This window comes from Gasterosteus aculeatus, chromosome 14, assembly GCF_964276395.1.
Source record: "Gasterosteus aculeatus chromosome 14, fGasAcu3.hap1.1, whole genome shotgun sequence".
NCBI classification, from domain to species: Eukaryota; Metazoa; Chordata; class Actinopteri; order Perciformes; family Gasterosteidae; genus Gasterosteus; species Gasterosteus aculeatus.
Window position 1 is genome coordinate 12,553,414 of NC_135702.1, and position 27,945 is coordinate 12,581,358.

The 27,945-nt window shown below is 42.4% G+C and overlaps 1 protein-coding gene across 2 annotated transcripts; it reads right to left on the reverse strand.

Annotated features, from left to right (window-relative positions):
- Positions 1-46: 46 nt before the first annotated feature.
- On the reverse strand, positions 47-27,834 carry stxbp1a (syntaxin binding protein 1a). Of its 2 annotated transcripts, XM_040196922.2 has the most exons (20): positions 27,662-27,817; positions 17,509-17,558; positions 16,590-16,671; positions 16,419-16,495; positions 15,796-15,874; positions 15,060-15,163; positions 11,000-11,148; positions 10,527-10,611; positions 10,207-10,337; positions 9,954-10,061; positions 9,765-9,828; positions 9,308-9,373; positions 9,137-9,217; positions 8,485-8,623; positions 7,737-7,846; positions 7,409-7,510; positions 6,604-6,689; positions 5,603-5,757; positions 4,385-4,542; positions 47-1,711 (listed from the first exon to the last, which is right to left on the reverse strand). In XM_040196922.2, exons 1-19 carry the CDS (start codon positions 27,696-27,698, stop codon positions 4,433-4,435), a joined length of 1,815 nt encoding a protein of 604 aa, XP_040052856.1. In that variant the 5' UTR covers positions 27,699-27,817; the 3' UTR covers positions 47-1,711; positions 4,385-4,432. The 2 variants fall into 2 exon arrangements, with proteins under 2 accessions (XP_040052856.1, XP_040052857.1); XM_040196923.2 differs by lacking the exon at positions 4,385-4,542 and having other exon boundaries at positions 27,662-27,834.
- Positions 27,835-27,945: the final 111 nt, after the last annotated feature.

A 27,945-nucleotide genomic window follows, 5' to 3' on the forward strand; every position in this document is an offset into this window, starting at 1 on the left:
GTTTAGTAAATTAAGTTTTTCATTTTAAAGATGGTATTAAAAAGCCTTTTAATGTAATGGAAGCCAATTTATTAGACAGCCTTAGTACACACTAAGTACACATGGAAGTATCGTTTGTGCTTCAACATACAATCCCAATAAGTTAAACAGTTTAAAGATGGACTATTGCGTCACTATTTTTTTCCTGATAAATAATTTTTATATAAATTGATTTTAAGAGTCAACCCTATACAGCAAATTATAAAAGAAAAAAAGAGCGTTTGCATTACAGAAAACGCATTTTAGCGCAACGTCCAGCTTGTTTGGCAAGGAGGGAGGAAATGAAAGCAAACAGTGGATTTAAGTTCATTTTTGAAAGCCATTCGCAATTGAAGGGTTTTACATTGCACCAGAGGATGAAACAGGCAAAGTATAGATATTATTTTTCCAGTTGACAACTAACAGCTACAACTAACACGGTGCCTTCACATTGACATTTCTAAAGAAAAAGTTTCACTACGTCACAGTCCGAAATATTACAACAGTGAGACAGCAACATATGACACATGTACAACACTACTCAGTGCATGGCCCAATTAAACATTACTAACCGATGATAAGACTTAATCTGACAGGATACAATACTGAAATACAACTGGCCCTTTTTTAAAATTCAATAACTATCAGCAAGCATTTTGACATCAAAACGTGAAGTTTCTCCAGAGAAAGGAAAAGTTTGTGGCAAGTAAATACTTTAGTCTCGACAGGCAGAGGAGGGATGGTTCTGGCTTTAACAGTTTTCCTTGTCTAATGTCTCAAGCAAGCACTTTACACAAATACTTCAACAAAAATGACTGCTTTGAGTACGAGACCCAACCTGATGGGCTTGTCAGCGAACAATTTTATTAAGTTCTAGTTGACCTTCAGCGGAGCAGTTTGTAATGAATTAGATCTACGTTGGCATCGTGTCACAGCTGAACCATTGAGCAGTGAATAACGCATCACGAGTAGTCTGAAATGTTTCAAAGTGCGCATTTAGATCTTTCGATACTCAAAACAAAAAGGTTTTTGCTGAAGTATTTAAGCTCGACATCTTAGGGGGAAAAGCTAGGTGCTAACTGCGGCTTCCAGAACTTCCACAATGGATACAAACATCAACAGTCCACACAAGTCCAAGCATGCTACTGTATACGAACATCTCAAACGGGCAGGGGAACTCCTCTGAAATCTATGTATTGCATGTTGACCGATATATATTTTACAAGATCAACCTCTGGAACCACACGTCCCTACTCAACCCGCTTCCATTAGAACTCCCACCAAGTAGGAAACTCAAAGGAACAAACAAGAGAAAGTGTCTACCTTTTTTGCACAGGTGTCTTTAGCATACAATATTACATTTTGGTTCTTCGATTTTTAAATGACCTTCTGCTCAGATATTTAAAACCATTTTTTTTTTTAATTAAATTAATCATTTAGTTGCATCCATTGTAAAACGCGGGAATACTTATTCCGATGTTATTCTTTGATACATATTTCTTTTTTTTATCATTTAAGCTGTCTTTTTCTTCTCAAGCAGGATGCATACACAATGTAGAGGACGGGGACAACAGGGTTAAGGGAAAGAGGAGAGGTGTGAGTGGAGGATTTTAGCTTGCAACTTCCTCGTCTGGTTTGTTCATGGCCTTGAGCTGCTCCAGCAGGCTGGTGGGGGTGAAGATGTGGGTCGATCCTGGAGACACACATTCACAAAACACACACACACACACACACACAGAGCGTCAGATCTGCACGTTTGGAAGGAAACGGTGGGTAAAATGTGTTTTCAGCTCTTGCTATGAATGCTGTAGATGACGGTATCATGTTGAAAGTAAAAATAGAAGCGCTGAGCAACAAAGTTGCAAAATAATAATCGATCCCCACTGGTTACAATGGACCAACCGTTTTGAAAATGGTGGGATAACCAAGTACTTTTACCATACAAACAAGTTTGGGTGCTTTGAGTATTTCCAATCAGACTGCTTTTATATCCATTTTCTACTCGTTATTTTACTGTATTCTCAGAGCTGGTTACTAGTTCAACGGAAGACGTCATGAAATAGCTTCTAACCGCAGGCTTCTTTGGTAAAATCCACATCCCCAAAATAAGAATTTTTTTTATTGGCCCAAAGATTCAGGCCAAGTTTCTTTATCCTGTAAAGAACCACAGTTGGCCACACTAGAATGACTTATGCTATTTTAAATGTTTTGACCTTGATTTGTCTCTGAAAAGTACCATGTAAGCATCTAATACTGTAAAAAACATACCAACTCATGAAGACTCAAACAGTTCAGTGATGGAACTGCATTAAACTTAATCAAGAGCATATCTTCTCTGCATGTCATGAAATATAATAGTATATTGTCTTATATAAATGAAAATATGAAACTTAACACACATGATTCATTGTGACAGCTGAAGACACATTTCAGACATTGTAGAACTTTCGGCGATTGACTGGAGTAAAGCAAACTTCCCCCCTAATTTGTTGATTCATCTGCAAATTTACATTTAAATTTAGCTCTCTATCATAAAGGAAAACAAAGCATTTGATTTACTCCTTTTGCAGAACAGTATGTGGCCTATATTGGTTTGTTTCTGTTGCAAAGCTGCGTGTTTCCTCCAGTTTGGTCTCATCAGCAAACATTAAGCTGCAGTCGCCCTGTGAGGGGTCAGAATGTCCACTGGAGGCAATTAAAAACGGAAGAGAAGGAGGCGAGGCCACCTCGGGTTTGGTATTCATGGGGACATTAGGGTCGTGGGCCGGGTTTACTGTGGGACTGGCCTCGCCTGCTTCTCTGCAGTTACCCAAACACACAGCTTCGTAAGCCTTTTTGTCCCAGAAACAACATCGCCACGTTGATCTCCAACGCAGCTGAATGACACTAAATGACTCGGCTAAGACCAAAATAGCATAACAAAAACAAAGACTTGTTTTAGTAAGTAATGGCCATTTTGCTCAGGGATGTGTTGAATGCAGCAGTATAAAACCAAACATTGGTTTGTAACGATATCGCTTTAGCAGATTAGTTGGGCATGAGATGGATACGCAATAGCCTTCCTAATCTGTTCCAAAAACATTTACAATGTCCAATACAAAGATAAGATCCTTTATTCTGTGCATCTAAACTTAGATTTCACATAAAACATCTCAAACACCAAACAGTTAATTTGTGGTTTAATTCTCTGCTAGTGACTGCTGTGAAACATGTGAGGGGAGAGGTGGATTAGTAGCATCTTTACCTTTTTTTATTTGGTTGCTAAAGGATATCAGGTGGAACATTGCTACATTCTCTGGCTGTCAGCAGAGGGTCATCATATAGGCCGCGACACAAAGAGCAACTTTTTGGGAAAATAGAATATTTCTTCATTTTTAGCCGTTTATTTTGCCCCAGAATTGCCCTGCCTGTCAGCGCCCTGAAACGGATATCATGACCCTCTGCGGACGCGCCGTGAGCCATGTGAGCATGTGATGGGGGGCTGTGAGAAAGTCAGAGGACAGGTAGTCAAAAGAAAAAACACAAGGGAAAGAGGAGAGGATCCTTCTTTGAAACCCAACATCAAGTCAAGGACCTGTCCGATATGGAAAAACCCCCAGTGACAAATCAAGGTGATTGTCTTTGCAAAGGGTTGATTCCAAAAAATAATCTGACAGTAAAAACTGATAAAGATGGATGTCGGGGGTAGATTAAATCTGGAGTAGGTTTCCAACGGGCTCAAGGGGCCTTTGGGGGGCTTTCGAGGGGCGATTTAATCCACCCAGCGAGGATGATGGCAGGAGGCAGCAGGGATGGGGTCACGACCCCCCTCAAACATGGCCGCTCTTCAGCACAGACTTTACAGGCTGAATCCAAATGTTCAGCCTCTGGGCCCTCGTGCTCCTCGGCCATATGGGCCACTAGACTACAAAGCAACATAAGACTGGCTTTTGCTGCATTTTATCGCTTACTCATTTCTTAGAAATTGCTTCATGTTAAAAAAAAAACCAATGTATTTCTGATGTTTATATATGTGATTTTATATTCTTAGTGTCTATAAAATAAACCCAGAAGTCTGCAGAGATTACCAATGTGGTGCTTTGCTAAGTGAATTGTGAAACGGGTCCGACGTTTGGATTCAGGCTTCCTGTGGGACAACAGACAGGACACACCTAACCTGGTTGGCTAGCTCAGTACACAGGGGACCAGAGCCTGATGGAGCGGCCCATGCATTGAGGAAACGTCGGGGGTTACCCATCCCTGAGGGTCACGGGGAGGAGGCGGGCGGAGATACATAAGACAGTACTGCGAGTAAGGAGGAGGAACAAGGAGGAAGCCCTTGTGCTGCGAAGGTTCAGAAAGGGCTTCTTTGTGCGGCTGCCTTTACTTTTTTCAGTGTGATTTCTCTCTCCCTCCCTCCCAATCTCTCTCTGCCTCACTCGGCTGTGGGTTCTGCGTCCTCAAAGGACACCCTAGTGGACTCTCGGAAGTCGGGGTGCTGGAGGTCCGATAAGAATTTGGTGGGCGTGAGCATGTGGGTGGCACCTGTGGAGGAACAGAGGCGGCTTCACCACTCGTCTCTCAGCACATGCCACGCCCCCTTCCCCACTCGCTCCAAAATCGAAAAGGGTTGAAAAGAGAAAAGAAACTGTCGTACAGTACACACGCACACAGCTCACACACAAACACACACGACAAGTTCAACAAACAAAGAAACACACAGAAAAAGACAAGGCGTGGCTGCAATTTAAAAAGACAAGTTTTTTTTAAAGACAGCTGAAGCAGAGCACAACAAAGACTAACAAGACAATTCCCCATGTAAAACACAGACTAGCCGACAACGCTTTAAGACGTCAAATAAACAGTACAAAAGGGGTATAACATGAAGGACTATTTTAACACATTGCACACAGTAGGCAGGCTGTAACAACTGCACCTTCCACGTAGGTACTGTGCTTGTTTGTGGTCGGGGTCATAAAGGGAATTATAGAATCTTGCATGAGCGGCGTCCGCTTGCAAAACCTGAACTAACCCTAAACCATTCCCAATTTGTGTTATTATTTAATAATAAATTATTATGTATTATTTATTTATCTATTCAGAGTAGATGAAATATCAAACCATAGTTAACCTATAAACTAAACATAAACTAAACTTCCTTGAAATCATCTCACTGCTTGTGTCGCCAAAGAGAAACTCAATCCCAGAAAGTTATTCTTAAAAGATGGTATTAGGATGACAAAGTCGATTTGCTTTTATTACTGAACTTCTACATTGAGGTTAGATTGTCTGATTCACTTCCTGTGGTTGCCGTCATGTTTCTCCTTGCCTCCATCTTTTTTTGTGCCTCCCCATTTCAAAAGCTTTCATCCTTCTGTGAGGACCTGAAGGTCAAACTGTCCTCTGAAAATGCTTCAGAGGACTTGGCCCCTAAATTAGCATGCAGCTTTAAGCTGCTATCTATAAAAAATAAAAACGGTCCACTCAGAAACGTTCACTGAGCTGAAAAGGTTGCTGTGGGTTTCTTTAGGTACCATCATCCAAAACCTACAAATATGAGAACTTCTTGCCTGCGCTGAGTGGCGCCTCCTCGTGCACTACTCACCAATGACGGCTTCCCACTTCCCATTGGCCTGTGTGACCTCATAAGCGCAGCGCATCTCGCTGAAGGACGCGCCGCCGATGATGAAGACCATGACACGCGGGCCAGTGCGATACTCTCCTGGAGTCTTGTTCTTGTGCCAGTGGCCGTACCGAGCACTGCCGGAGCAGAAGGACAGATATATTATTACAGAAGTTACAGTTTGGCATCCTAAAATTCTTGAACCAAGGTATCTCACAACAATGTTTTGGGAGTCATTTAGGTTTGCTTCTCAGGCACAGGTTGCCTTCTGGCTAGTTCAGTGAATTTAAACGTCAATCATTTTCATAACTGACGATTCACAGGTGATGATGAAATACAACTGAACATTGAGAAAAGCTATGGTGAAAAAGTACAGCGCTTTTGGTAAGAGGTACCTATTTGATGATGGTAGACGATAGTTGAGTATTACATTTCATACTCTTGGGTGAATTAAAAAGGAGAATCTGCACATTTGCACGTTTCTGAGTTAGAGATATAGTTTGAAAAATGTGTTGAGGAAGGAAAGAACGACAGAATGCTGTATGCCACAATGGCGCTTAAAAAGATCCATCATTGTCCTCTTCAGGGGCAGCTAATGAGGCAGTTTGTACCAGACAGAAACTAGACAAATTGCTCATAATCATGGGGGTTATTTATGCACTTTGTATTTTCCAGTGGTGACGGTTTTTCTGACTTTTTTTTTTTACTGGATGTTAAGTCTTAAGATACATTATCTAGAATTGTGCTGAAAATTCTTTTGGAGATTCCTAGATTCGTCTTGTATTCGGATGAGGTGGAAACTAGTGGAAATAAAATCAGTGGAGCCTGATCTACGGGCTCAAACTAAATGAATAGACATGGATTAAGTACTGAAGCATGTCTGAGCGCTTGACAATCCCTTCTATCCTTGCACAGTCATCAGCGTGACCCTCTGCTCTCCATTTTACTCAAGCACTGATCCAATGAGGTGTGTGTGTGTGTACCTGACTGCAGTGGTGCTGAAAGACGCAGAGGAGCGGGTAGAGATGTAGGGGTAGTGCTTGGTGTCCAGCTTATCTTCAATCGCATCCTGCAGGGGGACACAAAGACAACACAGTTCTTCGTCAGCATATCTGCTTTCAACACACTTAAATAGGAGCTTCACAGTTGTGCCACGTCTCTTAGCAACCATGTGTGGCTCTATCACAGTGGTCCATTGGAGAATTGGCTTTGCACAAATAAGGGGCTAAATATAGTCCAGGCTTGGAAAACAGATGTGTGGTTGTACGTCAACTGAAATTTAAATGTGCTTGAATAAATATTGTTTTTGGGGGATGGTTTGCTTCAGATAAAATATGATTTATTTGAAAACACAGAAACCATGCACAAGATAAGTGAAATAGATATCTCAGAACCCATCAGCTATCAGTCTGAAACACAACCCTGTGGGGGGGAAAGGGTTTGTATCGGAGGTTTTGGTTTAGCCATCTGACCTGTGCTGGGTTAACAGTCCGATTACAGCTTGAGACAACGTCAACAATCACATTCTTTTCCCACGTCGCCGGTTTAAAAGCAGATTTTAAACCAATGAAAAGAAAATCGTGGGTTCCTAGATTGCATTACGGCCTTTACGTTTTTGCCTCAGATTCTCTTTGCACAGATTGTTGTGACCAAAGCCCGAACACGATTGGTTGAATACTACTCAAAACTGCAAAAATGGAAACCAGATGGCTTCAGACACACATCTGCACATTAATGAAACTCTCTTTAGAGAACAATTCAATACTGATGTAAGCCCTTCAAACACACCTCCATGATGTCCTTGACCAGGGGTGTCCAGCGGGACAGCTGATAGGTCTGCTCGCTCACACGCTCCTTCCTGTCCAGCTTCTTTCCTCGGCGGAGGGTTGACTAAGGAAGGAAAAACAAACCAGGAAGTGAAGGACAACGTGTGGAAAGGATAAAAGAAATGAGAACTACCCACCAGAACCACCCTGTTGCATTAGTCTACAAAATATTATATTCAGTGTTTGGACCTTATCTTGTATTGGGAGATGATGGAAAGTAGAAAACGGTTGACTGACAGAAAAAGAAGTTTAGAAGAAGAAAATAAAAATACACAGAGTGAGGGTCTTACATCTGTGACAATGGGGACACCCAGGTGAGCCATGTTGGTGATGATCTCACTGTCCTCGGGGGGGATCTGGGCGTGTTGGATCAGCTTGTTCAGGTTCTCCTCTGTAATTCCTGCAAACGCACACACACTTGTTATAAGATATGAAGTCTGTGCTTGTTTACATTTAATATGTTCAGCTTGTTTTGGGACGAAAGGGAATTCATATTTTTGTAACTTGTGTGTGAAAAAAAACAACTCATTTTATTAAAACTCAAAGTTGACAATATAGAAGTCCTGTATACTGCTTAAACAGGACACCTTATTATGTCTTTGTAGAAATGTAGGCTTATGTGTGACCTGAAAATCTGGGTTTTTAAACAATCTTTTTTCTATCCGTTTCCTGTTAAACATTTTTTTTTTTTACAGACTTCAACTGAACATCTGATAGATGAAGAACCAGTTTATTATTTATTATGGTAAATATTAATGAACTATATTTGCACCGGCAATTGTTTGCCAATTTAAACCATTTATAAATGCATTTCTTTATAATTTGTACTCCGAGCATTCTGTACATGGGTCTATGTAAAGTCAAGGAACTGGGAATTCTCAGTGAGTTGGTCAGTATTAACTAATGCATCAAAACAAAAGAATATATCATAAACTAAGCATTTAAAATGGACAGCGAGCAGCACATGATGAGCTCATGAGTTCTACAGAGGTCAGATTTCATTACGTGCCTGTAAGTCTTCTCCTAACTGCTTCTTACCATTCTTGAGGAAAATGTAGAGCAGGATGATGCGGATCTTGTCGTACGTAGTGACGTTGGCATCCAGCAGGATGGGCACAATAGCCCTCATCGGGTCTTTGATCTTCTCTCCCTCGGCGTCCGTGCCCATAGCCAAGTCCTGCAACAGTCATGTTTGTCTTTTAAAATGGTCACCTACCATTTAAAAAATCATTGTCTTTTATTTGTGTGCAAAAACCTTAATTTTCTTCTTTATAGTTTTGATAATGTCTTTCGTTTAGCAATACTTTGTTTCGCCACCTCATCATTTTGTTTCCTCTCCTTGCTTCCAGTTTCTCACCTTTCTTCGCCCATCACCTAAATGGTAAATGGACTGTACTTGTATAGCGCTTTTCTAGTCTTCCGACCACTCAAAGCGCTTTAACACTACATGACATCATTCACCCATTCACACACTGATGACAGGAGAACCATACACAGTGACACCTGCCCATCAGTAACTACCATTCATACGCTGTAGTCGCAGCTTACAGGAGCAATGTTGGGTTAAGTGTCTTGCCCAAGGACACATCGACATGCGGGTTAGCCAGGACTGGGATCGAACCGACAACCCTCTGATTGGAGGACGACCGTGCTCCCCACTCACCCACAGTCGTACCTAGTTTCCTCTCACCTGTTCCACACGGCACAGCTTATCCACGGTTCCCTGGTAATGCTTCATGCAGTCCTCAGCGAGCTGCAGATGAGTGGAGTACTGAAAAAACAAAAATACATGAGGGTCAGCATACACATTTACACACGCAGGAAAACATGCACGCACAGAAATACACACACACACACACACCTTGCTGAGCTCCTTTTGGTACTGAGGCATCTTCTTCAGCATCTGGGACAGGTCCCTCATAGTGGTCTGTGGAAACAAGCAAAGCAGTGGGACAATGGCAACATCAGTGCAAGATACATGAACAAAGACAACTACATTATGGATACCAGACCATATTTATGTTATCTCTTCATTTTTACTGCCAAGCGATGCCGACAAAAAATATTAGTCATTTAAATCAAGTTCTGTATGAAAACAACATGAGCTAAACATAGGTCTCAGTTTCTCCATTTATCTCAACGGTAGTTGAAAACTATTTAATTCTGATCTTAATCATGTGTTCCAGCCATGTGTTTTTTAAATGGGCGTTTAAGAATTAAAGATGTTATCTACAATGCAAAGTTGAGCTACTATACCAATAACTGTATGTTATAATTATAGTATGTTCAGACTATACACATCAACATTTCCTCTCTACCTTCTCCCCAGCTGTGTTCATCCTCTTGCTGGCAGAAAAGTCCTTCAGCTGCCGGGTCACTTCCCTAATGACGAAACACAAAGGGGCAAAGAGAAGCAGTGACACAAGAGAGAACGCTTATTATATTGCGTAGGCCAGTATCCAGAGACCGAGTGAAGAGATATACAAAGTATGAATAAAAGTACTCACTGGGAAACCTCAGCTATGTGTTTGTGTCTCAGGCTCACCCACAGGTCATCGTCCTCGTGCAGCAGAACCTCCTTCTCACGAGAGTCCCCGATGCCACTGGTCTCATACCTGACAGAAGAAACACAGTAATTAGGGTCCAAGTTTGTGATTTAAGCAGATTCATATTTCATATAAAGTCTGCTAGCTGCAGCTTTAACCTCATTAAAATGGAACCTCTCGGGGCATTCATTTTTGTCAATTGCGTTTTTCGTACTTGTAGACGTCGTTTTCGATGGGCAGCAGGTCGTAGCCCATTGCCTGGAAGGTGAGCTCATGCAGGACAGGAGAGACAGGATCAAACGCCCGGTCCAGGATGATCAGCTGTGAGCGCGCCTTGTCTGGACCCTACAGAAGGAAGGAAAAAAATGCATATATAATGATCTACATTGTTCTTAGTCAATTCTTAGTAATCTACGATTTTACATTACCTACTTAGATAAATAGTTTTGCAACAAGAATGTGACAACAGGTGAAACAAGTTATTACGTGAGAAAACAGGGGTAGAACAAAGCAAAAAGATGAGCCTGTGCTTACCTCTCCCATAGTGGGGTCATCAGCCTTGTAGGCGTCGAGTTTGTCCTGAACCAGCTGGGCCAGGGTGGCGTTGTCCTTGTACTCGCTGACGGAATGATAGGATATGGAGGTCAACAGGACAAGATGGGCCGACAAAGTAGCAGATGTCCAAGCAGATGGAGACAAAAACAAAAGACAGAAAAACATTTGAGTAACATTTTTCTTGATTCAGATGTTTAAGTGAATAGAAATGTCTCTTACTGCTGCAATGAAGGAATACAGATTTTTATTTTAGAAATCAGTTGGTGTGGCTTCATTCAAGCAGATGAGATTTAAAAAAATGTAAAACTCAAGCAGTTCAATAATACCTATAGCAGAGCTCAAATCCCAACTGTAGATTGTTTGCTTCGAAAGTGTATCTGTCCAAATAAGCCATTTCATTGATCGCTAAAATGCCTTTTGTCTTGGAAACCACAGTGCCCCCTGCTGCTCACCCTCGGTATCTGACAGCAGGGTACTCCTTCAGGGTGGCACAGAGCGTGGCCAGCTGCTCAGCCAGCCTCTCCATCACCGGATTCTTCAGCTGGGTCTTATGGGGGCTGTAGAAACTGTGGAAGGCATCCGGATTGTCCAGAGAGTATACCTGCACACATAAATATGGACACAGATTAAAAATAGCTTCAGCCATACTCTTTTCTGCCATCGCATATTCATTGGTTTGAGAGTTTCTTTTGTTTGTACGCCTCCACGCCAGTAAAAACTGTGGCCAGAGGCTTGTCTGCCGTCCACAGGTACATTCCATTCTGAAGAACGTGAAATCTCTTCTTGAGCAAATTTCTTCAAACAGCGCGCATGAAAACGGGTCAAGGGTGAAAAAGGTGAGAAGGATATTACCCCTCTAGGGCAGGGGTTTTCAACTGGTTTTGTCCGAGTGATTCTAAAATATTAAAACCATCACTCACCCTGTTCGCAATTCACTGAATATGAATACCACCCCCCCCCAAAAAAAAACTTATCGAATCTACGCAATTCACGTAGATCACCTATTTTGGTTTCAAAACGGCGAATTTCGCCAAAAGGTGAGGGATTTTCATGCCCGATATTAGGATGACATTGTCTGGGTCTTTGTACTTTGACTCCTGGCTTCCTAAACACTAAAATATGTCTTTATTGAATAATAAAATTGCTTAATGCTTTATTATTTTTTTCTATACCTTTTTTGAACATACTATGTACACTATACATATAGTTGCCTACATATTGTTACTTGTTTTCTTCAGGCTATACTTTTACATTTTCCTATAGTTTTTTACACACAACAAATCTTTTGATGCACTATTCTGTGACTCATTTCAATAAACCTGACTAAAAATATTTAGCCATAGTACAAACTGTGTTTTTGACACACTATGAATTGATATATACAAGTATATTAGGGCCGTCAATAGATTTAGAACAAATTCATTCGTCGCCATTAAAAGTTCGTTATTAGCTTTTCTTATATATATCTAAATATTACCAGTAATGAGTAATCACTTTAGAAAGTGTATTTTAGACAGTTTAATTGTATCTTTTATACACAAAACTACACACGTGATCACCTTGGAGGTGGAACATGTTGAACTAACGACTCTTGTTGCTTGACCCTGCTGTCCTCTGCACTTTGCTTTGCTCTCAACTCTCATCATTTGACGGCTGTGTTTAAAGTGCCAACAATCTCCGACATTTAACGGGGACGTTTTCCAAACAACTGTCTTTTAGGGCAGCAGTAGTGGTCCTCTTCAGACCGTGTGCCGCGCAGGGAGACGTAAGTAGCCTAGCGGCTAACTTTAGCTTAGCCTACCAGCTAGCTTACCTTAGCGGTGCGTAAAGTGGTCCGTTTGCCACTCACGCGCCTTCTGTTTGATACGTGGAGGAATTCTTCTGCAGTTCTCCGGTGTAAGTCCTCTGTTTGTTTTACTTCCAAAGCTAACAGTTCTCTCCATCTTTACCTATCTACCGCCCGCGCGCTCTCTCTCTCCTGTCTAACTGACCGCAGCCAGAAGCGGTTTCGTTTCCGGGGTCAACTTTGTTAACTTCCGGCACACGGCAGACCGGAAGTAATTAAAGTTGCGTTACTGAGTTAATATATTTTATCTCATTAATCTCATCCACATGAATCACATAGATTAATGCGTTAGTTTTGACAGCCTTAAAAAATATATATATATACACAAACAGACAGACACACACACACACACACACTATGACTTCTTTATCGAACTATACAATGATTTTTTATTTTTAAGACTTTTAGGTTAGACATGTTTTCGTCATTATAACTTTAGATACCATTAACTATCCAGGTGCTCTTCTTGAGGACATCATCACCTCCGCCCCCCAGCAGCTGCATCACCACCAGTCCATCTCGACTCTTGTCACCAACAACCTTGATATGCAGCAATCAGAGTAGCTAGAGGACTTTGTATGGATGTAAGGATGCAAAGAGGGCTGAACACTAGCAAACGCTGTGTCATACTGAGAGTCCCACAATGAAATATTCTATCGGAGTATATTATTAAACAACACACCACAAATCCAGGAATAAACAAAGATTTACTAGACTCTTGTACTGGTTTTCTCTGCATGGCCCTGCTCATAGAGGCTTAAACTGAAAATACTTTAACTGTAAATTCTATCAATGATTCTCATAAACTGGACTATGTCCTTTTAGAAACCAGAATGCATTAACTGTTTGAAACATCAATAACTCTATATTTGTATATTGCAATTGGAGAAGTAGGAATGATGTTCCTTTCATATACAATTACATTTTCAGCTGTTTTTCGTTAATTAGTTTGTTAACTGCTCGTCTTTGGACTTTGAGAGAGAACAAACAGAAGGGCTGGCCAGGTAAGGTCGCTCTAGCTGTGATGATCAGCCCTAACCACTACACATTTTTTAAAAACCTTATCAGATGACATTGTGATGGCATACTATGTAATGATCTTATGTATTTGTATGCCTGCCAATGAAAGCTTCTGGTTGTTGTCTTTCTGTCCCTCCATCCCAATGTTTCTTCAACTTTAATACAAACTGACCCTTGACTCGATGATAAACTGATTAGAATTTGGTGCTCAAAGATCAAGATTACCTTACTCAGTAAGTCATATGCTAATTTGAACATTTTCAAACAAATGTTGAATCGACACACAATTGATGATAAAGAAATTACATTTTGGTCAGAATCGTAAACTGCAACTTGAATGGTTGGTAAAGGCAACAGGTTTTTTTACTTACTTTAATATTTTACTGTTTTAATATAATGTGCAAAGTATTGTTCAGGAACAGTAGATGTTGCGAAGCCTAATTAAAGCTGAAAACGTGTCATACCCTCTTCGTAATTGTCTGTCTCCTTTCCTCTCTCCACTCCCACACCTCTTCTCATTTTCCTCTCTCCTTTCATTTTATTCTTCTTCACCCTTTGTTTCACTTCCCAAAGTCATTTGCTCTCTTCTTTATATCTCTGTATTTATCTCCTATCTACACTTCTTGTCATCTCTTATGAATTCCATTATACCATTCCTCTCCTCTTGTTTCCTCCTCTCTATTCTCCTCACCTGCCTCTCTCTCTACCTCCCCCCAGTCCATCTGTCCACAGTCACATGAGTGAGCTTCTGCTCTGCGGAAGGGTCCCTATGTTAGCCCAGCTACCATTGGCTACCATCTGCTGTATCCTGTTGGATCCTGACTCACCCAATAGGACGAGAGCATCAGCGTGTGGGTGGGGCTATGAGGCAGCACCTTGCCTGCAGCACAAAACCACTGACTCGCAATTAATCAGAGTAGACAGGAGGGGAGCAAAGCATTGTTGTTCAAGTAGCTTCTTCAGATTTTGTGAGAGAGACTGATGGACTGAAGGACTGAAGGAGAGATGAGGGGGGTAGAAAGAGAGAGGGGTGCAAGTAAGACAGGGACGGAGGGAAAGAGCACTCAGAAAACCGACGGGGGAGAAAAGGAGGGAGCGATGCATTGTGACAGATGTGATTCTCTTCGAACAGTCGGGCAGTTTCCGATATGGGGTCGAGTGTGAATGCCGTGTAGTGAATGAAAGCACCAACACTGCAGGGACATCCGCTGACAGGAGACGTTCTCATGTGGAGCGAGCGAGAAAACCAACCACAACCCTGCGCTGAGGACTTCTTTAATCTGTGACTTGTTTACAGCAGTTATGTAAATTATTTTCTTGTCTTGTTGAATATTAAATATATTACAAAGACGTAGTCACCAGACAAACAGTTCCTTGCTCGCCATCATCCTGAAACTAATAAAAGACGTCTTTGGACACCTACATGTACATCGGGCTTTGCCCAATCGTCTTCTTCTGTTGAGTTCTATGGCAGGTGGCCCCAATACGAGCAACCAGCAAGGTCTGTCCTTGGCCCCATCTAGTCCAGCACTGGATTAGCATGAGCGAAAAGCCACATTGTTCCTGGGAACTAGAGTGTGCGTGAAAGAGGCTCAACAGCACCAGAGCAGCAATCATCACCATCACACAAACAGCTGGACATTTACCTGAGACTCGTAGGGCAAGAAGGCGATGTTGATCTCCGTCAGAGTCTTGATGGTTTTGGAAGCGCGACTCTTCGTCAGCTCGTTGAAGAGAGGATCAGGGCAGGCTGTCAGGGTGAAATAGATTAAAATGGAATTACAGTCGGTAGCAGGCGTCTTCATGGATAAAGGGATTGTTGTTCATTGGTTCCAATGAAATAAATCTTTGCAAGCATTCATCTAGTAACAATTTCAACGGACTTGGTTATGAGATTAACACTCATTAGACACTCATTAGATTGCCGGATGTGTCAGCAGATTCTTATGAACAACAACCCACATACCAAAGATATTTCTAACTCACATCTACAGTATGACACTATAGCTTCATAGATGTTTCATAGCTTTAATTTAATAAAGCTCATATCACTGCTATGCAATCTAATACTTGAAAGCACAACGGCTTTAAAATATGCTTCTCAGTCAGTAGAAATAGATATTCAAAAGCAAGGAAGGACAATGTTAAGATCTCTGTGTACTGTTCTTTAATCAAATCAACAATAAGTAATGAAAGATACAGAATTTAACAATGAGCTGTACCAAAGAAAACAATCAAATAAAAAAACAAGCAAGCACAACATGTGATAAATGGGAAGAAAATAGTAAAGAAGGAAATGGCGCAGAACATAAATGTTTGAAGACAAAAGCATTGTATATTGTACAACACAGTATTGTAGTAAGTCTTAACGTAACTACTCACAGTCAGTGAAGAAAACATGGGCGGCCTTGTATTTAGCTGAATGAGGGTCTTTGAAGTCTCCGATGAGGGTGTGGACAGACTGAGGAGAGAGGAATCACGGCTCGGATTGTGGTGTTTTCACAACAGTTTGCATGTTTCAGCGCGTACGACTCACAGGCGCTTTATTGCCACAACATCTTGATACAAATTAAGCTGCAAAAGCCTGAACATAAATAAGTGACCTCATAGTCAGGATTCAGGATACATTTATTGCCAAAATGTGTCATACATACAAGGAATTTGACTTGGCGGTTGGTATATATATATGTAATATTGAAAACTTCCTCTATTGCCAATACATTAAATTGTGAAACTTTATCTCATCTTATTGTATATGCTGCAACCAATATGTTTTAAGTGGTCTTTATTCTTTCTTTACATTAAACCATGAGAGATAGTGTAGAAACAAAGCCGTGTGTGTGTTTTCTGCAGCTGAGTAAACAGTCCTATGTTTGGATTTCAGCAGCTTGTCTTCTTTCTCTGCTAAAATCACATGGACACGCCTCTGAAAATAAACTATGGAGGAGAGAGAGAGAGAGAGAGAGAGAGAGAGAGAGAGAGAGAGAGAGAGAGAGAGAGCTTACCTTCTCTGTGGGTGTAATCAGGTAAATGGCCTCCAGGCTGGGAAGAGGCTCTCGTCGCTTCATGATGTCCTCCACGACTGGAGAAGCAGAAACACAGACACGTGTTGAGAGGAACGTACTCAGACAAACCAACAATGTACCAGTTCTGAGGATGTGACCATTGGGTCTTACTGGTGATGCCCTCTGTCATGATGTCTGTCATCTTGCAGCAGGAAGACAACATCCTCATGCTCAGCTGGTCCACGATCAGTGCCTAGCAACGGGAAATGAGAAATGTGCTCTCATGAGATTCATGTGTGTGTAGCTTTTATGCATTTTATTTAGCTTTTTTTTTACCCTGTTTGCCTTGTTGTCAACTTTGTGATTGTTTGGAATATTTATGTCGCCTCAGGACGCATTGAAATATCGACAGTAAGAGCCTGAGATCAAACCACCAACACAGTCTCCCCTCTGTGCATTCTTTTTAATACAGGGTACAAGAGACAAATTGTAAGAAGAAACTAATAATTCACATACGTAATATGTTCCTGTAAACGTGCAAACTATGCACGCCGCTGGTTTAGAGACTCACCGATACCTCCAGCACAGAGGCAAATATGTTGGGTTATCTGAACAAGGCCCTCAACTTAAAAGTAATTTGCATTTTCAATTAATATTCTTAATATATAAATATCATTCAATAGAATTATTTTATCATTAACTGTAATGCACAAGTTTTCATATTTATTTTTCCCTACAAACAGTCGCAACCCCAACAATGTTACATTTAATATCAATGAAGACTAAGTAAACAGCAAATATTTGTTTTAAGTACTTGGTTTCTTAACAATTCTTAAAATTTAAATTCATAATCGAAGTTGTTGTCAATGCACTGACACAAAGATTGAAGAAAATGTCTCAGCCTAATAATGTAGTTGCAAATTGTAAATTGGTCAGAAGATTTTCTCTAAACAAATATCCAAAACGTTAATAAACCACAGAAAAACCGAACTAAGTTCCTAAATAAGTTCCCTTGCTGATCGATGGTCTGGATGATACATGGTATTCTCTGAAATATGAGGATGTTGTTGGATGTAGTTGTGATGCTCACCTTCCATTCTCCCTTCTTCTTCACCTTCTTGATTACATCATTCATAATCTCTGTAAAATAACAGTTAACATAGTCAGGAATTGTTTTAAGGCATTTTGCAAGAAGGGTCTTATAAATAAAGAGGCCTGAGCGCACACAAGCACACACACACACACACACACACACACACACACACACACACACACACACTTGTTTAAGTCTTATTTGTGCCCCTGGAATAAAAACGTTGATGGAAACAGTTAACCACATCCAGTCATGCTGGTCATTGATTAGAGAATATCATTATGTAATTCCTACACTGGAGAACAATAACCTGCAAAAATCCAAAATAACCTCCAACAAAGTCAACGGCGGCAGATCTACACCAGTAAATCATCTGGATGAGGGCTGAATGAAAACATTCGAGTTACTTCGTCGCTCAGAGATCTCAAAGATCCGCAAAGGAAAGAACCCCGTCCACCATGAACTCATCACACAATGATGTTTCTGCCACCATATTGATATTGGCCTGCTCACAGCACCAAGCATCTGCCAGCTGTGTCAGGATAAATCCATTTAGGCTGAATTACTGTTTAACATTACAGGATTGCTGTGAATATAAACCGCTAAGCCCTCCGGCCCTGGCAAGAGACTGAGACCATGCAGATACTGAGGGATTATCAAAGATTAAAAAGGACTCTTACAAAAAAGGATTACAAAACACACATCAAATAAATATCAGGTAACTTGGGCAAGTCAGCAGATGTTTTTTGTTTGGGGTCAATTCTTCCAGGTGAAGACAGCTGGTGATTGGTTCTTTTCTCAAAGAGGAGGAGCTGAAGGAAGTGGTAATGGGAATGAAAGATGGACAGTCGATAGACACGTGGGAGGAAGGGGTTGTAAAAGAAAGAAGGTTGTATGTCATACATGTTTTAGAAGCAGAGAACAAGCAAACTCCACCTAGAACGGCCCTACCTACGTGGGGATGGAAGTGCCTGCTCTGTGGCGACAGTGCCACTGTCGTTATTATGTACTATGATAGTCAAATTATACTATAAAAAGGTCATATAAAAACAAGTCTTGAAAAAAAAATCATAAATGATCACATTATGTCTTTGGTGTGAGATACCCGTACTAACCATATAGCATTGTTTACTTTATATAAAAATATTATAAAAGGTCAATTCGTAGCGTGCCAGAGAAAGCTTAGTCCGCCCGTCATCTTCAAAGCTGTTTATCCTTCATACAAGGTTGTGGGGGGGCTGGAGTCAATCCCAGCGGGCCAGAGACGGGGTACAACCTGGATGGGTCGCCAGCCAATGGCAGGGCCGACACAGAGACATGCAAACATTAATACGCACATCCGCACAGCAACCGGGAAATTTAGAGTTACCAATGGACTGTGGGAGGAAGCCGGGGAGAAGCCACGCAGCCACGGGGAGAACATGCAGACTCCACAGAAGGAAGCCAGGACCTTCTAGCTGTGAGGCGACAGTGCTAACCACGTGCTGCCCTGCAATGGCACAGTATGCCATGAAATACAACGTGAAACAATCAACAATTGGGTCTTACACAAGAAATATATATATAATAATAATAATATAGTAAATATATTTATTCTGTCCAATGCTACAAGAAATGTACTGTGGTTGCTAATAGCTAGCTCAGCCGAATTGTAGACAAAAATAACTATATGTATGACAAAATATACTATAATACATATTTTCAAGTTGAGCCATCAATATGAGTCAATTTAAGTGTTGTTTTACTTTGCCTGAAAAAGGGCCCTCGGTGTCAGACTATGATAACCTCTGATACAGTACATGATAAAAAGGAAAGACAGAGGGGTTAGTTAATAGAAAGATAGATGTATACAACTCAAATCTGTAGAAGCAGCATACACACTATGACACTATGACTGGCAGTCTATCCAGAAACCTTTGTGATTCAGAGGAGCTGTAATTGACCCACCTTTGGGACACACGATATCGGTAAGTACGCATATTATTCTCTCTAAATGACATGAGAGACTCCTCTACTTAGCTTCAGTTTATTTCTAGAATGTTCTCGTTCTGTACTAATACTCTGACTTTGGAGTAGTCAGGGAATACTAAAGACTAAAAATAAAAGCTGTCAAATTAAAGCTGGTTGACCTTACAAGATGTATTTCATCCAGAAGTGGCTTCAGCTACAGGAGACACAAAGAAAGCGTGGGGAGAAATCGGTCCCTTGTTTTCCCTTTTGCTTCTGCTGCAGTTGATGTGTTTCCTCTTGGGATGTACTGCATTTTTCTGATAAAGTTTTCTGATAAAAGCAGTTCCAGTGACTGGACTCTGCATCCCCCTCCTGACCTCGAGAGTGGTTATTTTAACTAGTTGTTTTTAAAAGGGGGATAGAAAAATATAATGAAATAATGAAGTGGACGCTGGATACACTTTCATGACTGAGAATGAAGATCAAAACCGTGTCAGGAAGGCACAGCCCTGTGGACTTTTCCTTTCTGACCTCCCGATAGAGGCCCAGTAATACAGGAACGTACCAGTCCGACAGAGGGGAAGGGATCTGGAAAAACACAGTGCAACAGCTGTGTCAACTAAACAGGCCGAATGGCAAACACACACATGCACTGATAATGTCTCACATCCACTCAGGATACACATTCTCATGGCGGAGCAAAGAGCAAAGAAAAGCAAAAGGTACAACATTTTCTGACAAGCTATCCCAATTCAAGAAAGAAACAACAAATGTTTAAAAAAACATCCTACCGCAAACTATTTTAGATGGAATCACAAATATATATATATATATATACGCACACATATACAGTGGGGAGAACAGGTTTTCCCACGTAGTATTTGATCACCTACCAACCATCTGTCCACACACTCAATCAAACAGACTCCAACCTCTCCACAATGGCCAGACCACAGAGCTGTGTAAGGACATCGGGGATTAAATTGTAGACCTGCACACGGCTGGGATGGGCTACAGGACAACAGGCAAGCAGCTTGGTGAGAAGGCAACTTCAAGATGAGTTCCAGATAACAGTCAATCTCCCCCGGTCTGGGGCTCCATGCAAGATCTCACCTCGTGGGGCATCAATGATCATGAGGAAGGTGAGGGATCAGCCCAGAACTACAAGGCAGGACCCTGTCAATGACCCGAAGAGAGCTGGGACCACAGTCTCAAAGGAAACCATTAGTAACACACCCAAGGTCCCCCTGCTCAAGCCAGCGCATCTCCAGGCCTGTCTGAAGTTTGCCAATGACCATCTGGATGATCTGATGAGACGAAAATTGTGCTTTTTGGTCTAAACTCCATTCGCTGTGTTTGGAGGAAAAAGGATAAGTAGAACCCCAAGAACACCATCCCAACCGTGGAGCATGGAGGTGGAAACATTGTTCTTTGGGGATGCTTTTCTGCAGAGGGGACAGACTGCACCGTATTGAGGGGAGGATGGATGGGGCCGTGTATCGCGAGATATGGGCCAACAACCTCCTTCCCTAAGTAAGAGCATTGAAGATGGGTCGTGGCTGAGTCTGCCAGCGTGACGACGACTCGAAACACACAGCCAGGGCTACTAAGGAGTGGCTCCGTAAGAAGCATCTCAAGGTCCTGGAGAGGCCTCGCCCGTCCCAGACCTGAACCCAATAGAAAATCTTTGGAGGGAGCTGAAAGTCAGTGTTGCCCAGTGACAGCCCCGAAACCTGAAGGATCTGGAGAAGGTCTGTATGGAGGAGGGGGCCACTGCTGCAGTGTGTGCAAACCTGGTCAAGAACTACAGGAAATGTATAATGTCTGTAATTGCAAACAAAGGTTTCTGTACCAAATATTAAGTTTGGATTTTCAGATCTATCAAATAGTTATGTCATGTTTTAAATTCCGTCACTAACAGTTGAGTACCTTTGATAAAAATGACAGACATGCTTTGTAAGTGGGAAAATCTGCTCTGTGTGTGTGTGTGTGTGTGTGTGTGTGTGTGTGTGCACCTTTTTGACTCTACAGTTTCTACCTTTGCCTCATAGTTCTCCCCCTTCAGGGACGTTCACCAATGAGTTCATGACCCATTTTTTCTCTATCTCTCAGCTACAGAGCAGCATCACTCCCAAGTGAATATGACCAGCGTGATCTTAAAGAGACCATTTCAGCGTGGCAACAGCCTTCCGCCGCTCATCAGTTCAGAGACTTTATTAATTGTGTCAAAAAAAACTTTTAATCCGTCTGCATACATCAATACAACCATGCCATATATAGGTGATGTATGATGTATGATGATGTAGCTGTTTTATCAAAAGTATACTAAATGGAGGGAAACAGTGGGATATTAATATGTGCTTTTCCTCCTACTTTGGAGATTTATTAGTCATTTCATTGACTGAAAATTAATCAATGCCAAATAATGACATCTTTGAAAATAGGTTAGTCATGCTTCTCAAGCATAGGAAATAAAATGCTCTCTCCTCCATATTTCTTTACATCATTGAATGCAATACATCAATATATCCCTAAAGAATATAATAAAGTAGATTTCCCTCATGGTGAGGTTCATTTTATTAGTGAGACTCAAAGGGTGAAGTAGCATGAAACGTGTACGCTACATGCTTATCTGCTGTTCAAGTTTACGCATTTTAATTTTTCAATAATAATTCAAAAATACATATTATCTAGACATGAAACTTATATGAGAAAACAAATCTTCTGCTTTCACAGCCTGATATTAGTCTGCATCCTGATGAGAAAAGCCTGCAATTGCATAACAACCTAACCAGCTGCAAACAGCACAAGATGGCTGCAAGTAACGCAGACGAGGATCAGCAGTTTGAGGCCTCGCCGTCCTTCAACATTCATGTAGTCAGAGGTCATGCGGGTGGAGGCGAGGTACAGTTCACCCGAGGAAAATAGGAAATGGAGTGAGGTCTGTTTCCGATGATCTTTTGCAGCCGAGGATTGCAACAATCAACACATCATACCGCTTAAAACATGTGCAAAGGCATTAAGCTCTATAATAACATACACAACAAATCGGACAGTTTGGCCAAGCGGTCTGACAACACTCGCAACACCCCCAACACAGGCCAGCAAGAAGCTTCTGGAAACTCAGATGAGTACGACAAGAAGTCGTTCAACCACATGAATGCTGCAGGCTGCGTGTGGTCTTCAGGGTGCGTTTCACCTGAACATGAAAGTTACTTCTGCCAGGTGATGATGTGTCCAGTGGCCAGCTGCTCATTGGAAGTACTTTTAGCCACAAAAAAAGATACATCATAGTTCATTTGTTGATGCTTGTATATATTTATATGTTTTCTTTTGTACAACTTTGTACAATTTCACTACACTAACAGTTAATTTTTTTAATACAGCATGTATTTCATGTGAATAAATTACAACATTAGCGGGTTCACAAATCAAGGTCTATATTGCAAAACCTGATGTCACATGGTAAAAACTATTTATATGTCCAGCTGAGTGTGGATGCAGTCTAATGTATTAATGTATCCATGTACTCCTGCTAAGTCCTCTGCAACAAGCAATCATTCAAGACCCCTGATTTTCTTAAAGGGAGGTGTTTCAGGCACGGCCAGCTGGGAAGAGGCCCCGGGGAAGACCCAGGACCAGGTGGAGGGATTATATCTCTGCACTGGCCTGGGAACGCCTTGGGATCCCCCAGTCAGAGCTGGTAGATGTGGCCCGGGAAAGGGAGGTTTGGGGTCCCCTGCTGGAGCTGTTGCCCCCGCGACCCGACCCCGGATAAGCGGTTGAAAATTGATGGATGGATGGATGATTTCCTTAAAGCCCCTGAAATTATTTTAATTAGTTCTATTATTGTTAAGCACACCAAAGAAACTAACCAGAGAGGGATTTAATTGAAGCTAGTAAACTCACAGAAGCCCAGGGTGAGGAAAATGGCAGACAGTACAAGCAAGTGATCGACTGCTGCTGGCTGGAAAACCCTCACTTTAGTGGAGGCTCCATCTGAAGCTCTGCAGTCTCCTCCAGCTCAGCAGGTTGATGTACACCACGAAGAGCCACATCATGTTATATATGCTCCTGTTATGGTTCAAACGACGGTGTGACACACCATTATTACCTCATGCTATCCTCCTCTTTTGTTTTTGTCACATACTGTATGTATGCAAAAGGAGGCGTAGGGAGGCAATCACTGCTGCTGAGAGGAGCGGGAGGAGGAGGATGTCTGCCAGCTCTGACGCAGCACTCTTCCTCAGAAGGGGAATTCATTAGGATTATGAGCGACTGCCACCCTCAAATAGAGAGCTCTATTTCAGCCAGCCCTTCGCGCTCTGCAGCCACGGCGACATGACATTTCATAAATAATTTATTTGGGAGTGTGCGCTTGCAGGCTGCAGTGTGTGTTGTCTGTGTGTGTGCGTGTGTTTGTTTGTGTGTGTGTGTGGTGTGGGGTGGGAGGAGGGTGCACGAAGGCCCGGGGGCTGCAGGGCCTGCGTCACACTCTGAGCGCAGACGAGTTACTGATGCTCCGGTCCAGTGATGCTTCCAAGGTCACATGAAAGATTGGTGCATGAGTGTGTGTGTGCGTGTGTGTGTGTGTTTGTATGTGCGCGTTTGCACGTCTGCCTTCCCACTTCCTTCTTTTCTTCAAAACCCAACACAAAGAGGAGCAAATACACACATCCTGCTTCCATACTTCAAAGTCCACTGAGTTGTCACAACCAATCCGATTCTTGTAGGAATATTTCAGCATTTTGGGAAACTTTTCTTGCTTTCGAAAAAGGAAAATCCTTGTCAGTGTTATATTGGTGCGGAGTGCCTGGACAAAGGAGGTAACAGCTAGCCTTTACAAATAAAAAAATAAGCTGCCCCAGAATGTCTAAAACTCACTAACGAACGTGCTGAATTTCATTTGTTTTAACCACAAGCTGAGATGTGTGATTCAGGGGGGGGGGGTGGAGCTATTTAGTTTATCCATCTGTTCAGTAGGGTCTCTAGCCACGGCTAACCATTCGTAAACACAGATTTTGACCTTTCTCTCCACACAGGAAAAACAAAACTACACATGGTCACGTCACTATGACGTCAAAACTCTGGGAAGCTGCAGAGTCGATGCGTCTGTCTTCTGTTTGCCAAGAAATGGATTTTTGGACAAAGCAGGCCTTACATTTCCTCCTCTATCCAGTCGGTATGCTAAGCTAAGCTAGCCACGTGCTACTCCAGCTTTATTTTGAAGATACAGTAACAGTAGATGGTGGGCTTTGTGCCGGATGTTCAGCAGCGTAAACTCAAATGGAATTACAACAAATAGACCAAACATGATCAAAACATGGAGATGCTATCAGTTTACTTCTGCACTCACGGTCCTCAACACACGAGGACAGAAACAACTCAAGCCTTTACTGCTGCAGGTGTGATGTGCCTTTTCACTTTTTGGATTACGACTGTCGCTCTGATCGTTTCAATGATTTGAGTAAATTCTTCAAAAGGCCCCAGGAAGAGACGTTCTTTATTATTATTATTATTATTATTATAATTATATTTATATTATTATAAATATTATAATTATTATTATGGATTTTATCCAAAGCGACTTACATTACACTTTAAACCCATGGCTTTTTACATTTTGCCCAGGGAGCAATTATGGGTTAGGTGTCTTGCTCAGGGACACTTTGACTTGAGATGTGGGGCAGCCGGGACTCGAACCACCAACCTTGCGCCACGATGAACCCTTGAGTGTAATACCGTGGACGAGTGATTGCAATGGCAGATGTTATCTGGTTGAGCATAAGAAAGACACGACAGCCCTTCACAAATGTTTGGAATGGAACATCTGCACAATAAAACGAGATCCAAAGACCCTTAAGTGCATTTCATTGTATGTTGAAACATACATAATATTGTGCCCTTTAAACGCCACGGTTGTAATTTAGAGAAAGAACTGCTCCCTGAATTCCATCAGTCCACCAGCTCAGGTCGTTTCTGGTTGCTGAGATCCTCATCTTCATGTTCTGCCTCTCGCTCTCTGTGATGCTCATATATATGGCGTCATGGTAAGGGAGGGTGAGAGCTCTGCTCGCTGCCCATCCCCCTCCTTCCTCCCGGCTGCTACATCTACTGCTGCAGAGAGAGAGAAAGACCCATGATGGTGTAACCCCCCCACCACAACCGCCCCTTCTGCCTACCACCTCCATTTCAACTCAACCAAACTGGGCGCAGGTGTAGCCTCAACCTTCTGGGAAACACAAAGATAACTCACTCGACACTGAGACGCTACGTGTTCCTGCCTTTAGTACAAACTGAAATAGGCAGTTATAAAGACACGATGCAGAGGATATTATATAGAATAGGATATATATAGAATATTGGTCACGTGAAGCCATATTTACAGTGTTGTGGATGTTCAGATGATATAATTTCTATGAAATTTCAGTCTTAGGTCCTTGTTTAAAATAAATCGGCCATGTTGCCAAATGGCTAACTCTCCCCGTAATAGCATTAGGCATTTGCTTATTAAAAATCTGCTCCAACTCCACAGAGGGGCTGGCTAGCAATTACATAGTGGACTGTTATTGATGACAACATTATGATATCATTTGAGCGACTTAACCAATAATGTTTTTAAGTTCAATGAAGCAAACAAAGGGGGACGAAAACGTCATCGTTTGAGATGCTAAATAGTCACGGCTTCATACACCAACAATCAGGAAACTATTTCATTATATCTGTTACATTATTTAATTTGCTCATGCTTAAAGAATTTGCATTTTGGGGTTTGCGTCGTTCAGGCTGAGCTTCACGTGTGGGAGGTTTGATTCGCAGCCGAAGCACGAACCATTTCACCCACTATCATATCATAGCAGAAAACAGTGACTCTGTAAGACGTAGAAGGTGGACGTGTATCTGCACGTGTGCACGTGTGATGGGGGGGGGCTGAGAATGTGCAGCACATGATTAATGTGCCAATGATCCTGACACAATTTAAGACATTTGGAGATTCAGCGGTCTTATTGCCAGAGAGCGAGACAGAGCGGCAGCTTGGATTTCTGTAGCAAAATGTTAAATCAAATCATTAAGATAAAAAACAATCCTGCACCATGGGCCCGTTTGAAATAAAGAGGCCGCGCTTATGGGGGGGACATCAGTGATGTAGATGCCACCAGGCCTCACAAATTCTGCATCGGTCGTTAAGTCACGATAGGCCTGTCTGACATCACCCAGCTGACCCTGATGCGCCTCCGCGTTGAGGCCTGCATCAGCACCACGCGCACACCGGAGCCACCGGAGCATCCCCGGGAGTAAATTAGTCTAAATGACAAAATCAAGCACTAAACGTTCGAGACGATAATCCATCCATAATAACGCTGGATTACACTGACTGATCAGCGGCGCACTGCCAGCAAAGGGCATGATGCTGACGAAAGGGCATGGAGCGATGGGGCGAGTGTTACTGGCCGGTACGGCGCATCGGCCTACACATAATGCGGATTTTTTCTTTTTTTTTTTGCGGAGCGGCGATTTTAAAGAGCAACTTTCTGGTTTCTTGTGCACAATCCGCCATTATTCCGCTGCGCAGCGCTGTGCTGACAGCACAACCCTGATTCAGCCCTGAAGCACTCCGGTGCAGAAAGGGTGTTTTTACGCAACCGGCTCACGCTCCTTCAGAAGGGTGAGGCTCTGTTGAGATCAGGGAGTCCCACGGACGCACTGTATTACCTGTTAGCGGGAGATTATTAGCTATAAATCACGTGCGGAAAGCGAGGAAACGTCAAAAACACTCGAGCAAAGCCACACTCAACCGCGCCGCTGCAGTACAGATTATTCCTGCACATAACCACTGAGTGAGGCTCCAAAGGGCTTTCCTGCATCCTTCTGGAGCAGGATTGCTCCGTTCATCCATGAGCTGATCGCCGCTAGATGAATCCATTTTCAGGGCTCCGCCGCTCGGAATACAATTGCGCATCCGCAGCGCAGCAGTGGGACAAACCAGCCTCTGCGGGTTATCCACACTAGGATGCGATGGAACATCAAGAGCGCCACCTTCATCGTCATCATCACCATCCTCCAGATGCACTGTAGCTGATATCCGCATCTCCCCCTGCCCCCCCAATAAGAAAACACGCACACAAACACGACCGCATTCGTTGGCAGCGCGCATCTCACAAGAGTCAGAGGAAACAGGCTAATAAAGAAATAATCTTACTTTCGCCGACCACTGCCTTTAATCCGATAGGTGCCATGATGCTGCTGAGTGTTGGGCCGAGTGTTCTCCCTCTGCTTCTTCCCTCGCGCTTTCTCCCTCTCTCGCTTTCTCTCTCTCCCCCTCCTCTCTGCGATCACCTCACATCGCTGCGGAGGAGAAACGTCACCGCGTATCCTTACGCACTGTCCCCTCATTGGAGATGCTGGACGTTTACAGCATACGGATGTTCAGATGCAACTGTAATTGATTAGCTACGCAATAAAGCCTTGTTGTTCTAGAGTCCC